This window comes from Quercus robur, chromosome 10 (assembly GCF_932294415.1).
Source record: "Quercus robur chromosome 10, dhQueRobu3.1, whole genome shotgun sequence".
Lineage (NCBI taxonomy): Eukaryota > Viridiplantae > Streptophyta > Magnoliopsida > Fagales > Fagaceae > Quercus > Quercus robur.
The window spans coordinates 28,725,702-28,741,288 of NC_065543.1; the positions used below are offsets into that span (position 1 = coordinate 28,725,702).

General features: G+C 39.5%; 1 protein-coding gene across 1 annotated transcript; it reads left to right on the forward strand.

Moving 5' to 3' along the window:
- Positions 1-10,221: 10,221 nt before the first annotated feature.
- Positions 10,222-11,541, forward strand: LOC126704009 (uncharacterized). The gene has a single exon (XM_050403053.1). It carries the CDS (start codon positions 10,222-10,224, stop codon positions 11,539-11,541), a length of 1,320 nt encoding a protein of 439 aa, XP_050259010.1.
- The last annotated feature ends 4,046 nt before the right edge of the window (positions 11,542-15,587 follow it).

A 15,587-nucleotide genomic window follows, 5' to 3' on the forward strand; every position in this document is an offset into this window, starting at 1 on the left:
CCTTGTACCTTATCATCACTTTCATTGTACTGTAAAAGTATTATTGTTTACGCTGAAGTTCCTTTTTTTTTTTTTTTTTTTTTTTTGATGAAAAAAAAAAAATTGTACTTCAGCCTAAACAATAATACTTTTACAATTATGTGACTATGACAGCATATTTTGCATCCCTGAACACTTCTAAATGGAGTAATTTTTTGGCAAGTTAAAGTACATCTGCAGTGCATGGGATTACTTCTTAGTTCTTAGAAATGATCTCCTGTGCTAATTATAGTCTATATATATATAATTTTTTGTTTTTTGAGGAAAAATTAGTTTATACTTAACTGGGCAGAATTTATTGTTTTTTTCAAAGAAAGCTGAACAGTGTGCAATTTTGTCCTTGGAAATCAATATTGTCATTCTTGAGCTTCTAAAAGGAGGCAGACAAGCACATCATTTATATGGCACTTTCTGATTGGCTAAAAAAAAAAAAAAAAAGCTTATGTGATTTTGGTGCAAGTTTTATATTATTCCGCAAATGAAATATAGGCAAAAATCTTATAATCATCTAAAGTAGGAAGTTTTTTTTCTTTGGATCCATTGGAGGACTATTGGGTTTATGGGTTTATTATGGTAAGTGATCTTTTTCACTTCCCCTCCCTCTCTTTCTACAATTGAGATTCAATTTGGAAGATTAGAAGGAGAGAAGAGTAGAGGGTGTAAATTGCCTGAAAGGAAAGAGGAGGGGAATGGAGCTAATCTATTTCCTTTATTTGGAATTTTGGATGTTATAAATATTAAGGAGGGAGAAATATCTCATTCCTTTATTTAAAAGTGAAGCAAGGGTGGAGGATGTTGAATGATGAGGATAAAAACACTGGCAAGGGTGACGGCACGTACTTGACAAGGGTGACGGCATATATCTGACAATGGCGACGGTGCAGACCTGGCAAGGGTGAAGATGCAGACTTAACAAGGATGACGAGATGGTCTTGCCGTCAGCATACCTTCTAGGCTGACGGTGATGTAAGGCAAAAGAACTCCACATAGGGCCGAACTTCCTGAAGCTTACGGGGTAAGCGTAGACTGACGGGATAACATAAACTGACGGCGTCAGTCTATAAAGTGTCCATTTTGCACGTATAAGTAAATAACTTGCTCCCCACGTTTCATGGAACCTAAAGACTCCTATATGGAAAGAATCCCGTAAAATACGCCCAAGGAGACTCCTATAAGGAAAAGACTTCTACTCCAAGGAAAAGAGGGTCAGCCCTCTCTACTATAAAAACCCAAGCACCCTCACAAACCAAGGTACGCGTAATTTACCCTCTCTAGCACTCTAGAGCAGTGAGAATAATTCTAACTTGACCTTCGGAGGGTACTTGGCCGGTACCACACCGGTACTCCCCGCTAGGTTATTCTTTTTCGTTGTGCAGGTGCCATTAGCGATCGTACGAGGAACGTGTGACTCATTGGTGGTATTGTTTTCGGTATCATCATTGAATGACCAAGACTCTTCTCTATAGGTGCTTCAAGGCAAAATATTTTCCTCGATGTTCCTTTTTGGAGGTTACTGATAATCCTCATAGTTCATATGTTTGGAAAAGTTTTCTAGCGGCTTAACCTATTTTAAGGAAGGGCTGTTATTGGAGAGTGGGCACTGGATCCTCTATTCGGGTTCTGACAGATAAGTGGCTTCCCTACCATCCAACAAACAAAATTCTTGTCCCACCACATAAAGTTGATGAGGAGTGGCGAGTGTCGGATTTAATTGATTGGTTGAACATTCAATGGGATCGTGGTTTGATAGATGTGGTGTTTCATGGATTTGATGTCGAGGCTATTTATAGGATTCCTCTAAGTCGACATTGTGTGCCTAATGTCTTGGTTTGGCTGCATAATAAAAAGGGAAGATACTCAGTGAAGTCTGGGTACTATGTTGCGAGGAGGTTGTTGCGTGAAGCTAGCCAGGTGGGGGAAGGGTCAGGTCAGATGTCAAGCAGCATGGTTTGGGTGAGGATTTGGAAGCTCCACATTCCAAATAAAATAAAAGCTTTTGGCTGGCGTGCTTGTCACATCATTTTACCGACTAGAGAGAAGCTACAGCAACGATGGATTATTGAAGATGATTCATGTCCAATCTGCCACTGTTTTCCGGAAACCTCTATTCATGCTTTGTGGGGGTGTGGGGCTGCTCAGGATGTGTGGGCTGGTTGTCGGGTTAGAATTCTGCAGAAGGGGCTGACTAATCAATTTAGTGTGATGCGGCTTTTTGAGAATCTGATGCATAAGCTATCAGAGGAGGATTTTGAGTTTTTTCTGGTCCAAGCATGGCTCATTTGGGACCAACGCAATCTGGTTTTGCATGGAGGAATTTTGCAGGAACCGGGTAGGCTAAATGAGAGAGCTGACAGTCTTCTAAGGGAATTTCAAGAGGCACAAATGCAGCTAACTCTTCTGGTTTCAAATGGGGGCGTATAGACATGGCAGCCACCCGAAGGACAAGTATACAAGCTCAATTTTGACACGGCAATTTTTGTGGACTTGCTGGCTTCAGGTATTAGGGTTATAATTTGGAATGACAAGGGTCAGGTTATGGCTGCTTTGTCGTCGATGGGTGGTGCTATTCAGGACAGTGAAAAGGTAGAGGTATTGGCGTGTTGGAAAGCTTTGGAATTCGCCATGGATGCTGGTTTTTCAGATTTGATTGTGGAGGGGGATAATACAGCTGTCAGGAATTATATTACTTCAGCCCGATCAGATTTGTCTCGCTTGGGAAATATCTATGACGACATTCGTTGCTTGGCTGGAGGTTTGCGACATGTGGAATTTAATAGTATCAATCGAAGTGTCAATGGTGTAGCTCATTCCTTAGCTTGCTATGCTAAGCATTTAGATGAGGATATTGTTTGGTTGGAAGATTCTCCACCCTCAGCTTTAGAGGCCTTGTATCTGGATTCTTTTTCTAATTAAATGATATTGAGGTTGCTTTCAAAAAAACTAGCATATAACCCATACAAACGCATGGATACATTTAAAATTAAACACAAATTTTATTATAAAAATATAAATAATTAGTTAAATTATTTTAAAAAAATAGCATGTAACACATGCATATGTATGGATAGATTTAAAATTAAACACAATTTTTATCATAAAAATATAAATGATTAGTCAAATTATTTTTAAAAAAATGTAAACGTAATTAGTCACATATTAAAATTTTTAACCAAATTTAATACTACTTATGATCATTTTTTTTTCTAATTTTTAATAAGATAGAATGTGTGGTGATCTTTGTTGTGTGGTGATTTTTATTGAGTATATTGTGATTATTATTATTTTAAATTTTATAGTTCATTAATATTAGATTCTTAGTATTTTGCATTCATTGGCACAAAGATTAAAAAACTTAAGTGGACACATGACATAAGCTTAAGTGGATAATTATGGTATGGTCCTCACATAAATTTAGATACATGACACAAAATTGGATTCTAATTGAACTTCTTCTGAACTGTATATATATTAAAATGGAAAGGGCAATAAGTTCCAATTAGCTCAATTAGAATAATCTCTTATTGTCAAATAAGAAATTTGGTTTGAATCCTATTTATATCAATGACCAATTGGTGGTCTTAATCATGGCAAAGAGAAATCATCATAAAGCGAAAAATATAAGTTTAATCTTATCATATTTATAAAAACCATGGAAATGATAGGCCTAACTTGCATACCCCAATCAAATAAGAAAAGTTGAGGTTAGGACTTGCGCCCAAAAGAAAATAAATTTTTTTGTTGTTGGCTTCTTGTTGAAAGGAAAATGAGTTAGATATATATATATATATATATATATATATTTATTTATTTATTTATATAAACCGAAACCTCTTAAACTTTCACAATTTTCTACATCAGCACAATATTTAAATAAAATTATTTTTGTTTAATCCTAACTTAACAATGAGTGAAATTCTATCTCTCTAACAAGTCCAACTTAAACTCAAACTCATCATTATCATTTTATTTAAACAAAATTATTTTAGTTTAATCAAAACTTAACAAGGAGTGAAACTCTATCTCTCTAATAAGTCCAACTTAAACTCAAACTTAAACATTGATAATCTATATAAAAACAAAAATTCTGATAGAACTCAAAAAGAAAAAAAAACAAAACAAAACAAAATAAAGAAAAAAAGAGACTCATGTTGAAAGTAGGACTCAAAAAAGAAAAAGAAAAAAAGAGAGACTCACGTTGAAAAAAAAAAAAAAAAGACACGTTAGATTAAGGAAAAGAGAGAGAGAGAGAAAGAGACTCCTGTTAGGACTTTCTCTCCTCTCCTCAAAGTCCTAACAATTATCACCTCAAAACTTTAAACTTAACTTCACTTTAGGATTCAAAAAAAACAAAAGAGACTCATGTAACCCAAAAAAAAAAAAAAAAAGTTGGGATTAAGAAAAGAAAAAAAAAAAAAAGAAGAAGAAGAAGAAGAAGAGAAGGACTCCTGTTAGGAGTCTCTTTTCCCTCCTCAAAACCTTAGAAATTACAACCTTAAAACCCTCTAAACTTCACTTTAGGATTTTTAAAAAAAAAATAGAGGCTAATGTAAAAAATAAATAAATAAATAAATAAAAACTCAAGCAATTTGATTCAACTTTCTTCTTAATTTAATTAATGAATTTTATGTCGAATTTGTTTATATTTTTATTATTAATAAAATTTCAATTCAACATATGTGGATATTTGTTTATATTGTTATTAATGAATTTTATCTTTTATGTCGAATTTTTTTTTTGCTTTCATATGTGCCTGAGATTTTCTTTCTATCTTATTCTTTTGTTATGTTTAGAATTGTTTTCTTTTGAGTATTTAGGTTAATCTCCATATTTATATTGACATTGTTTTTGTGGGTTTGGTTTTTGGGTTGAAATTTCTACTAATTATTTTTTTATATTGTACATGGCCGATAAAACATCTTTATTTTTTTGAAGAAAAATCAAAGTTGCAACCTATGTCTTCCTGCCTAGGGAACGATAAATTTTTATTTGGTATGTTATATATAAATTTGTTGAATTTGGTTTGGTTTTGAAGTAGAATTTGGAGATTCTATAAATTTTGAATTTTTAAGTCTTGGGGTTTTTGGTATTTGCGTCTCAGTAGGTTGGTCATAATTCTTCACCTTAATTGCATTTTATTTAGCTTCATGTGATTTTTTGTTTTCTTATTAAAAGCTATGATTTTTGGTTGATTAATTATTTGTTTGGATTCAACATAAAATATAATGGAATTAGGTATTACAATTTTGATATTGTTCCATGTTTTGAATTGTCTATATTGTTATTAATACAAGAAAGTCATATTACTACTCAAATTTGAAACTTGGTGTGTCTTCCTCATATCATGATCTTTGTTTATATATTTGCAGTTTGTATTAGTTTTGAGTGTGTGTGTATATATAACTATTGGGAGTTTTGTTTTATTAATTTAAGAATTGTAAATTACTTTGTCGGTTTTGGTAACTATGCACTTGCAACTCAAGAATGTTCAATGTTAGACAACACTTTTAAACTACGGAAAAGTAGAGAAGTTAAATATTTCATCATTTTTTTTCAGAGTCAATAGTTTTTCCATGCATTGCAAGGGTTAGTGACTAGTTGTTGATATAGTAGAGTATATGACTAACTGATCCAAAGATTGGCAGCCAAGTGTCAACAATAAGTATATGACTGATTGATCCTTGCCTTTCTTAAAAAAGATCCTTATACTAACCTAAAATAAATTTAAATTAACCCTAACCTTTAGTCTTAGTCACCTCACCCAATTATGTATTCAAACTTGTAATTAGTTATCTTAATTTAATAAGTGCACCTTCAATTTGACATAAAATCATCAAGAACACCAAAAGCCCTAAATTTGACCTAAATCCTAATCTTAGCAATTTTGATTCTTTGATTAATCCCAAATCTATGATATTTCCACACATTTTTTGTTACATACCCTAATTATATGTCCCAATTAAGTAATATTTCATCCAATATGGTTAAACCCATTACCCAATTGAAAAACCCTAATTATCGTCATGAAATAATACTTAAAAAATCCATATTTTGTTAAATAACTTCACTCTGGTCAAACTCTGACCAAACTAGGGATTTATATATTAAATTGGGACCCTTAATTACATTATTGAGCAACCGTTTCAATGGATTGATAGCCAAATCACAAAATCCACCAATTTGGGTATGAACCCTAATTCTTAATATGCAAGATCTCTAACAATTTTCAAAAAAGCCACTATTTGATCAGTTGGTGGTTTAATCTCCAATATTATTCATTAAGGCCTTTTAATCTCTCTCTCTTTCTCTATGAAGGTCTAGGTCCCTTGAAGTGGCCTACATCAACTACAAATTCCTATTCACCATTCTTACTCTTCCACAATTCATATTCATATTCCAGCAAGGTCTTATCACACGGCAACAGTCTGTCAATACAGAACAAGATGTATCAAGAGACAGAGTTCTATATGCACATTAGAATATTGGTTAAATGGTTAAATTCATCATTTCCTAACGGCCTAAACTTGTGAGACAATCTGTAATTTATATTAGTAGAATTATTTTAGTAGAGGAACAAATTATGTGGGCATAAAAGGCAAGAGCTGACTGGTACTTAAAGTTAAAAGGAGAGAGGAATGCTAAATATTATCATTTTTTAGTGAATAAGAGAAGGTTTATCAATAGAATTTTGAGACTCAAACTACATAATGGCTGAAGAGTACAAAATTAGGGATGACGGATCCAAACCTGACGGCACTAGATTATGGACAGTTAGCATTTCTACATGGACGGATCCAGGATTCATGGACACAAGGTGGACGGATCCCAAGGCCATGTGGCATCCACATGACTTAAGTGGCCTCTAAGGAATCCTAAATGGAAACAACTTGCATCTCATGATTAACCCTAGTTAATAGAATCCCAACGTGAGAAGGATCCCGTAATATATGCACATTTATGATGATCTTTTCCTGTAAGGAAACACTTTTTGACGTAAGAAACGGAGACTGATTCTACACTACTATAAAAACCCGAGGCCTTCAGAAAATAAGGTACGCATAATTCACCCCAATTCTGGCATTCTAGAGTTGTAAAGAGTTCTCTAACTTAATCTTTGGAGGTTTTTGGCCAGTGCCACACCGATACTCTCCTAAGATTTTCTTGTTCTGTGTTGTGCAGGTGTTGTCTTGAGCACGTGAGGATTGTGCGACTTACTGATGATTTCCGGCATCATCAGTTGGCGCTGTTTGTGGGGAAGCGAGATAAGCCATACTTACCGCTTCTTAGACAAAAAGTTGCATGGTACTTACTCGTTTGATGGCAATAACCACTAATAATCAGGGTGATGAACCACGCATTACTGCCTTAGAGAGATAGGTCCAAACCCTTGTAGCAACCGTGGAACACCTTACCAAGCAGAATCATGACCTAAAGGAGCAGCTGCACCAAAAGAATGTAGCGCTTAACACCCAGGAAGGAACCAGCTCTGAAAGAAGGAACCAAGAGAGGTCGGAAGGTAGCAACGCCCTAAGCAGACAAGAATGATAGGATACCAGCCGTCCATACGGCACAGATACGGCTCCTCCTCACATAGTCGCGGAGATGCAGATGATGAAGGAACAGATGGACTTCATGATGAACGCCTTCAGGGGATGAGTGTCTAGTGACCTCAACGACTTGGTCCATTGAACTGACTTACCATTCATTGCATCCATCTCGTCCTTCCCTTTACCACCAAAATTTCAAATGCCTTAGGTGGAAAGTTACGATAGATCCAAGGACCCCCTGGATCACCTGGAGTCTTTCAAGACTTTAATGCATCTGCAAGGAATGACAGATGAGATTATGCGCAAGGCCTTCCCTATTACGCTGAAGGGCCTCGTAAGGATTTGGTTCAGCAGGTTGACGCTCAATTCCATTGGTACCTTTAAGGAGTTGAGCGCCCAGTTTGCCTCACACTTTATCGGGGGCACAGGTATAAGAAATCCACTGCATGCCTAATAAGTATTAAGCAACGGGAGGATCAGACGTTGAGGTCTTACATAGCCCGCTTTAACAAGGAGGCACTTTCAATCGATGAAGTTGATGATAAGATACTCGTTGCCGTGTTCACAAATGGGCTGTGGAAGGGTAAGTTTCTATTTTCCTTGTATAAGAATGGTCCGAAAATCATGTCGGATGTGTTCTATAGGGCTACTAAATACATGAACGTGAAAAACACGTTACTGGCCTGCGAAGAGAAGCCCAAAAAGAGGGAAAGGCAGGAGGAATCATGGTAGGACAGAGGACAAAAGATGGCTAGGCCAGGAGATAGGAGGGAAGATAGACGTTCCAAGCCTCCAACTGGAAGATTTACAAGTTTCACTCCTCTAAACACCTCGATTGACAAGTCTTGATGCAAATCAAGGACGAAGAGGCCCTAACATTCCATGGCAAGTTGAAGGGAGACCCCAGCAAAAGGTCCAAAAACAAGTACTATCGTTTCCACTGCAATCACGATCATGACATGTCCGAATGCTATGACCTAAAGCAGCAGATAAAAGCTCTCATCAGGCAGGGGAAGTTGCAGAGGTTCATCGGTAAGGGAGGGACAAAGCAGCCCCAAGGACAGTCTGCCCGGAGAGAAAACGAGTGCCCTGGGCACCCTTGGGAGACATAAGGATGATTATAGGGGGCAGCACGACTTCTAGTTCTTCCAAGAAGGCACGCAAGACCTACGTACTGATGGTTCAAAACGTCCAGCTGACGGGGTACGTCCCAAAGATGGCACGAATCGACAACCTTGTAATTGGGTTCACGGAGGAAGATGCCCTACGTCTCCATCACCCACATGACAATGCACTTGTAGTCAGTATACGTGTAGGGGATTACAACACCCACCGAGTCCTTGTGGACAATGGGAGCTCGGTCGATATCCTGTACTATCTGACATTCCAACATATGAGAATAGGGAGAGAACAATTGATTCCAACCAACTCACCACTTATAGGATTTGGAGGAACAAGGGTGCATCCCCTAGGAGCGGTCACCTTGTCGGTAACGGTTGGAGATTACCCTCAGCAGATCACCAAGGATGTCACATTCCTAGTTATAGATTGTTCATCCACATACAACGCCATATTAGGCCGTCCTACATTGAATTCATGGAAGACCGTGACCTCAACCTACCATTTGATGATCAAGTTTCCCACCGAGTACGGGGTAAGAGAAGTAAGAGGGGATCAAATGGCAGCACGCGAATGCTACATCGCCATGCTGGAGATGGATGATCATTTGCAAACTATGTGTATAGACAAATAGCAAATGGTAGTGGAACCGGTGGACGGTTTGGAAGAAGTACTCCTTGATGATTTCAAGCTTGAACAAATAATGAGGATAGGTACTTTAGCTAGCCAACCAGTGCGTCAAGCATTTACGACGTTCCTGAGGAAGAACTAGGACGTGTTCGCCTGGAGTTATAAGGACATGCCAGGGATTGATCCATCGATCATAGTCCACAAGTTGAATGTATTTCCCTCATTCTTTCTCGTCTGGCAGAAGAAGTGAGTGTTTGCACAAGAGCAGGACAAAGCCATAGTTAAGGAGGTTCAAAAATTACAAGAAGCAGACTTCATACGAGAGGTGTACTACCCTGACTGGCTGTTGAACATGGTAATGGTCAAGATAGCCAACGGAAAGTGGAGGATGTGCGTAGATTTCACAGACCTAAACAGGGCCTGCCCCAAGGACAGTTATCCTCTCCCGCAAATTGACACCTTGGTCGACTTAATCGCAAGACACCAGCTACTAAGCTTCATGGACGCATTCTCTAGTTACAACCAAATCATACTGAATGAGGCTGATCAGGAAAAGACATCATTTGTCACCAGCTAGGGCCTCTTTTGCTACAAAGTGATGTTGTTCGAACTCAAGAACGCGGGTGCCATGTACGAAAGGCTGATGAACAGGATGTTCTCGCATCAGATTGGAAGGAACATGCAAGTTTACGTGGACGACCTGCTAGTAAAAAGCACACGGAAGGATGACCACTTGAGCGACCTCCAAAAGACCTTCGACATACTGTGGTCGTACAACATGAAGCTGAATCCAAAAAAGTGTGTGTTCAGGGTAACGATAGGAAAGTTCCTGGGATTCATGGCATCCTAAAGGGGTATTGAGGTTAACCCGAAAAAGATACAAGCCATAATGGAGTTAGCTCTACCAAAGACGGTTAAGAAGGTACAGAGCCTGAATGGAAAGGTAGCTGCATTAATCAGGTTCGTCTCAATAGTAACGGATAAATGCCTACCTTTCTTTCGCACGTTGAGGAAGTCGTTTGAATGGACGACTGAGTGCCAGCAAGTGGTTGAAAACTTGAAGGCATATCTTTCTTCTCCGCCATTACTAAGCCCATCTAAGACAAGGGAAAAATTGTTCCTATACGTTGTCGTCTCCCCAACTACTGTCAGTGTGGCTTTGGTCAGAGAAGAGGATGGGGTGCAGAAGCCTGTATACTTCACAAGCCGAGCACTTCGAGGAGTGGAAGAGCGGTACCCTCAGATGGAAAAGCTCACTTTCGCGTTAGTAACTGTAGCGCGAATGCTCAAGCCATATTTCCAGGCGCACACTATGATTGTCCTGATAGATAAGCCCCTATGTAGAGATATGTGTTGCCCTGAAGCTGTAGGACGGATGGCATTATGGGTAGTCGAGTTGAGTGAATTTCACATACAGTATCGACTGTGTACGGCTATGAAGGGGCAAGTAGTATCTGATTTCATTGTGGAATTCATCCTCGTAGAAGGCCAGAGGGCAGAAGAGATCCCACAATGGAGCATCCACACAGATGGATGGCCCAATAAGCAACTAGGCGGAGTTGGTATGGTACTTCATAGCCCGGAAGGAGATAAGATCGAATGCATGGTCCATTTGGACTTCCTTATGACCAATAATGAAGTAAAGTACGAAGCCTTGATAGTAGGGCTAGACCTCGCCAAGGCGGCAGGAGTTGAAAATTTGGTTGTATATTGTGATTTCCAAGTAGTAACCAGTCAGGTTAATGGCGACTATGAATGCAAGAATGAACGGATGAAGAAGTACCTTAAGCAGGTGAAGGATCGAATTAAAAGCCTCCGAGTAAAATTTGTTCAAATCCCAAGGGAGGAGAACGAGCACGCTGACCGACTTGCTAAAGCTGCTTCAGCAAAACACATGCTCATCCCCAATCAGGTATTGTCCTTCGTTCAAATCTCATCATTAATAGACGATATCAGTGCACAGGAGATAGGTCCTAAGAATTATTGGACGACACCAATAGCCTCCTACTTGAGGGATGGCGTGCTACTAGACGATAAGGAGGCTGCAAGAAAGTTGAAGGTTCAAGCAGCTCGCTTCATTTTGATAAAAGACATTCTATATAGGAGGGACTTCTCTCGACCGTACCTAAGGTGCCTCGTCCCTAAGGAGGCAGACTATGTCATGAGAGAAGTCCAAGAAGAAGTCTGTGGAAATCACTCTAGATCATGATCGTTGGTGCATAAATTAATCCGGGCAGAATACTACTGGCCAACCATGCAAAAGGATGCCTATGCATATGTCAAAGCTTGTGACAAGTGTTAGAGATTTGGCAACCTCATCAGGCAACCGACAGAAGAGCTCACCCCAATGACGGCCCCTTGCCGTTCGCTCAATAGGGGTTGGATATCATGGGCCCTTTCCCAACGGCAGTTAGACAGTTGAAGTTCCTAGTAGTCAATATAGACTACTTCACCAAGTGGGTGGAAGCAGAAGCCCTAGCCACCATCACTTAAAAGAATGTGAGAAGTTTTGTATGGAAGAACATCATTTGTAGGTATAGTATACCTAGGGGTGGTGGTCTCGGACAACGGGAAGCAGTTGGACAATGACGTATTTAGAGACTTCTGCTCATAGCTAAGGATCAAGAATCACTACTCATCGCCCGCTCACCCTCAATCTATTGGATAAGTTGAGGTCACGAATCGATCCTTGCACAAAATCATCAAGACTCGGCTTGAGGGGGTGAAGGGTATATGGTCGGATGAACTACCAAGTGTTTTATGGGCATACAGGATGGTGGCAAGAACGCATACAGGAGAGACATCGTTTCGACTAGCATACGGAAGTGAGGCAGTCATCCCGACTGAAGTAGGACTTACAAGCTACAGAGTAGTAAACCACAACGAGGGCAAGAATGACGAAGCTATGCGCCTGCAGCTTGATTTGGTGGACGAAGTCAGAGCAACGACTAAGCAAAGGTTAGCACGGTACTAGAACCTCATGGCCAAGCATTACAACTCCAAAGTTAGACCCAAGGACTTCCGGACTGGAGATCTTGTCTTGAGAAAGGTAACAGGTGCCACAAAGGACGCCTTCTAGGGAAAACTAGGGCCTAACTGGGAAGGGCCATATAGAATTGCATCATGGCATAGGAAGGGAACATACCACTTGGAGACATTGGACGGGCAAAAGCTGCATCACCCATGGAACACAGAGCACCTGAAGAAATACTACCATTAGGCGACAACATGAACAATAATATAATACTTCATTTCCAGTTTATTGCTTTCTAGTTAAGATTTTATTATTCATAGTTTCTTTTAAGCCCAAAGGATAGGTTTTTTAAGAACAATTTTTACACGCATGTTTACTATACAATAAGAGGAGTTATTCAGAAATATTGTGTATGATATCTACACGTCTACATATTCATTAAAAATCTTAAAGGGATGGATTCATCCCAATGGGATGATTTGGAAAAAGTCCACGTAATGGATGGGCTCATCCCATAAAGGATGATCTCAAGTTGTTTATAGCCTACGTAATAGACGGGCTCGTCCCAAAAGTGGACGGGTTCAACAACAAATTAAAATCAAGTCCATAATAGGACAGGTTCATCTAAGAGGATAATCAGAAAAGTATGAGGTCCATATAGTGGACGGATTCAAGTCCACAAAGTGGACGAGTTTCATCCTCAAAGGATGACTAATGAATAAGTCCATGAAGTGAACGATTTCAAGTTATGGATGGCTATTATGTCCATAAAGTGGATGGATTCAAGTCCACAAAAGTGGACAAGTGTCATCCTCAAAGGATGACTAATGATAAGCCTGTCAAGTGAACAAATTAAAGTTATGGATGGCTATTATGTCCATAAAGTGGATGGATTCAAGTCCACAAAAGTGGATGGGTGTCATCCTCAAAGGATGACTAATGATAAACCTGTCAAGTGAACAAATTAAAGTCATGGATAGCTATTATAAGTCCATAAAGTGGACAGATTCAAATCCACAAAAGTGGAAGGGTTTCATCCTCAAAGGATGACTAAAGACAAGCCTGTCAAGTGGACAGATTCAAGTTATCAAGTCCACAAAGTGAACGGGCCTCATCCCTAGAGGATGGCCAATGGTAAGTCCATAAAATGGATGGGTTCAACCACGAGTTAAAATCACAAGTCCATAAGAGGATGGGTTCATCAATCCATAAAAGTGGACAGGTTCAACTTGAAGTCCATAAAGTGGACGGACTTATCTTGAAAGAACATTTGATAAGTCCATATAGCGGATGGATCATCCCAAGGGGATGACTTAAACCTGTCGGGCTCAAAATTTTTTGCTTAAACTTACAAGGTAGACGAATTGGTCCTAAAGGATGAGTTATATTTATATAACCCTAAACTAAACAGATTCATCTACAAGAAATAAAAGTAGATGGATAATTTAAAGTAAGTAATCATTATATTACAAAAGCCCAAAAAGGGAGAAGTCTGGATACAAAAAGCAACGGTTAAATTAAACATAAACTGTTCTTCAAAATCTTTACATTTTAGCCAAAAAAAAAAAAAAAAAAACTACTGCTGAACGGGAGCGTCCTCATCTTTCTTTACAACTTGAACCTCATCACATTGACAGGCACTGTCCTCGACGAGTTTGATTTGGCTTTCAACTGGAGTAGTCTCTCCGTCATCACGAGGGTCTCAATGAAGGCATCATCAGTGAATAATTTATCCGTGCTCTCGGAGTGGACGGGCTGAATTGAGGTCTGGACCGAAGCGTTAATTGATACATGCGACAGGTCTAGGTTTGGAAAAGAAGCTTTGACTTGGCGGAGACAGTCATCAAAGCCATCGGCATAAATGCCTCCGAGCTCTATCAGGTAGGTGTCGGAGTCACGGTACTCCCGTGTCACGTCTTCCTTCACCTGACAGAGTCGATCCTTAGCATCATTGATCTCTTTTTCCTTATTCTCAAGGACCTGCCTTAGCATCTTCATCTACTTCTCCGATTCAACTCTAACTTGCTCGGATAAAGCAAGCTTTTCTCCTGGACCGTCTTCTAGGCCTTTAACTCAGCCAGCTCATCCTCTATCGACCTCGCCTTCGCCTTAATACCGTCCAACGTCGTCTTATGGTTCAGGCAACGACCCATCAATCCCTTCATCATTAGCATCGCCTATAAGTAAAAGAGGGGTTAGTAACTAGGCAGGTTAAAGGGAAGAAAAAGAGAAAGTGGATGGACACAATTACTTGTGCAATGTTAAAAAGCCCCGTCTCCCCCATGGCTTTAGTTACGTGGTTACTCAAGTCCTCATAGTTGTTAGTTGTGATCATGGACTAGAGTTGCTCCAACGCATACATAGAATCCTCATAAAGGAGGAAGGGTGGTTTTTCAGTAACGGGGACAGGGCCCGTCATGAGTCCCTTGCCCCTTCCTTGACCAATTGGAATGACCGTCTTCTTAGTCTCGGCCTTTAACCCCACAATGGACTCGGGAACAACTTTTGGCTTTTTTGGAAGATGGTTAGTCTTCTTTGACAATTTCCTCTTGGCGAATGAGTTGGCTTAACCCGTCCCCTTGGGGGGTTGACTCCCCTGTTGGTTTTTCTTCGCAGCAGCTTGCTGCTTAATATAGGCCCTTCTCTTGTTGTCTTCCATTTCTGCACAAAGGTGGACGAATACTAGGAGTTAGATAATGTAAAAACAAAGAAAAGAAACTAAAGTATAGGCGACGGACTTACGATGACGAACTTGACGGTCGTATCGTCAGGTAGCTTTTGTGGGTCCTGGTTCATCACAATACCAAAAGAGAGTATCTAAGTTGACTAACTTAGCCCACGTCCTCTCTGACAGCTCGGTTTTGTTAAAAAAATTTTCCAAAAAGCTCCACTGCTTAAGGGAGACTTGTGGACGGTCTCGGGCTGCAAAAGGAGATGGTTAAAGTAGTGAGTAAATTAACACAATTAAAAACTTAAACACAGACAGATGCATACCAATTGAGGGCATTATACCCCATGTCTTGTTGATGGGCATGAACTCTTGGTCACAAAGGTGACACATCCACTCGTCATCTTCTATGAAAAAATAGCGACTCTTCCAATTTCTGTTAGAGTCGGGGGTGTCACACATGAGCCTTAGCAATGGGCTCTTGGGCACAAAACTGTACATACCCTTGGACTGAACGATCTTAGTCGGACGGTAATAGTGAAAATATTCTTCCACCGTCAACCTACGTGCCCCTTTGGACACGGCCCCATACAAGACCTCTACACCAAGGAAA

Coding starts and splice junctions, on each gene's coding strand:
- LOC126704009 (XM_050403053.1), top strand. CDS start 10,222: ATGGAGTTAGCTCTACCAAAGACGGTTAAGAAGGTACAGAGCCTGAAT.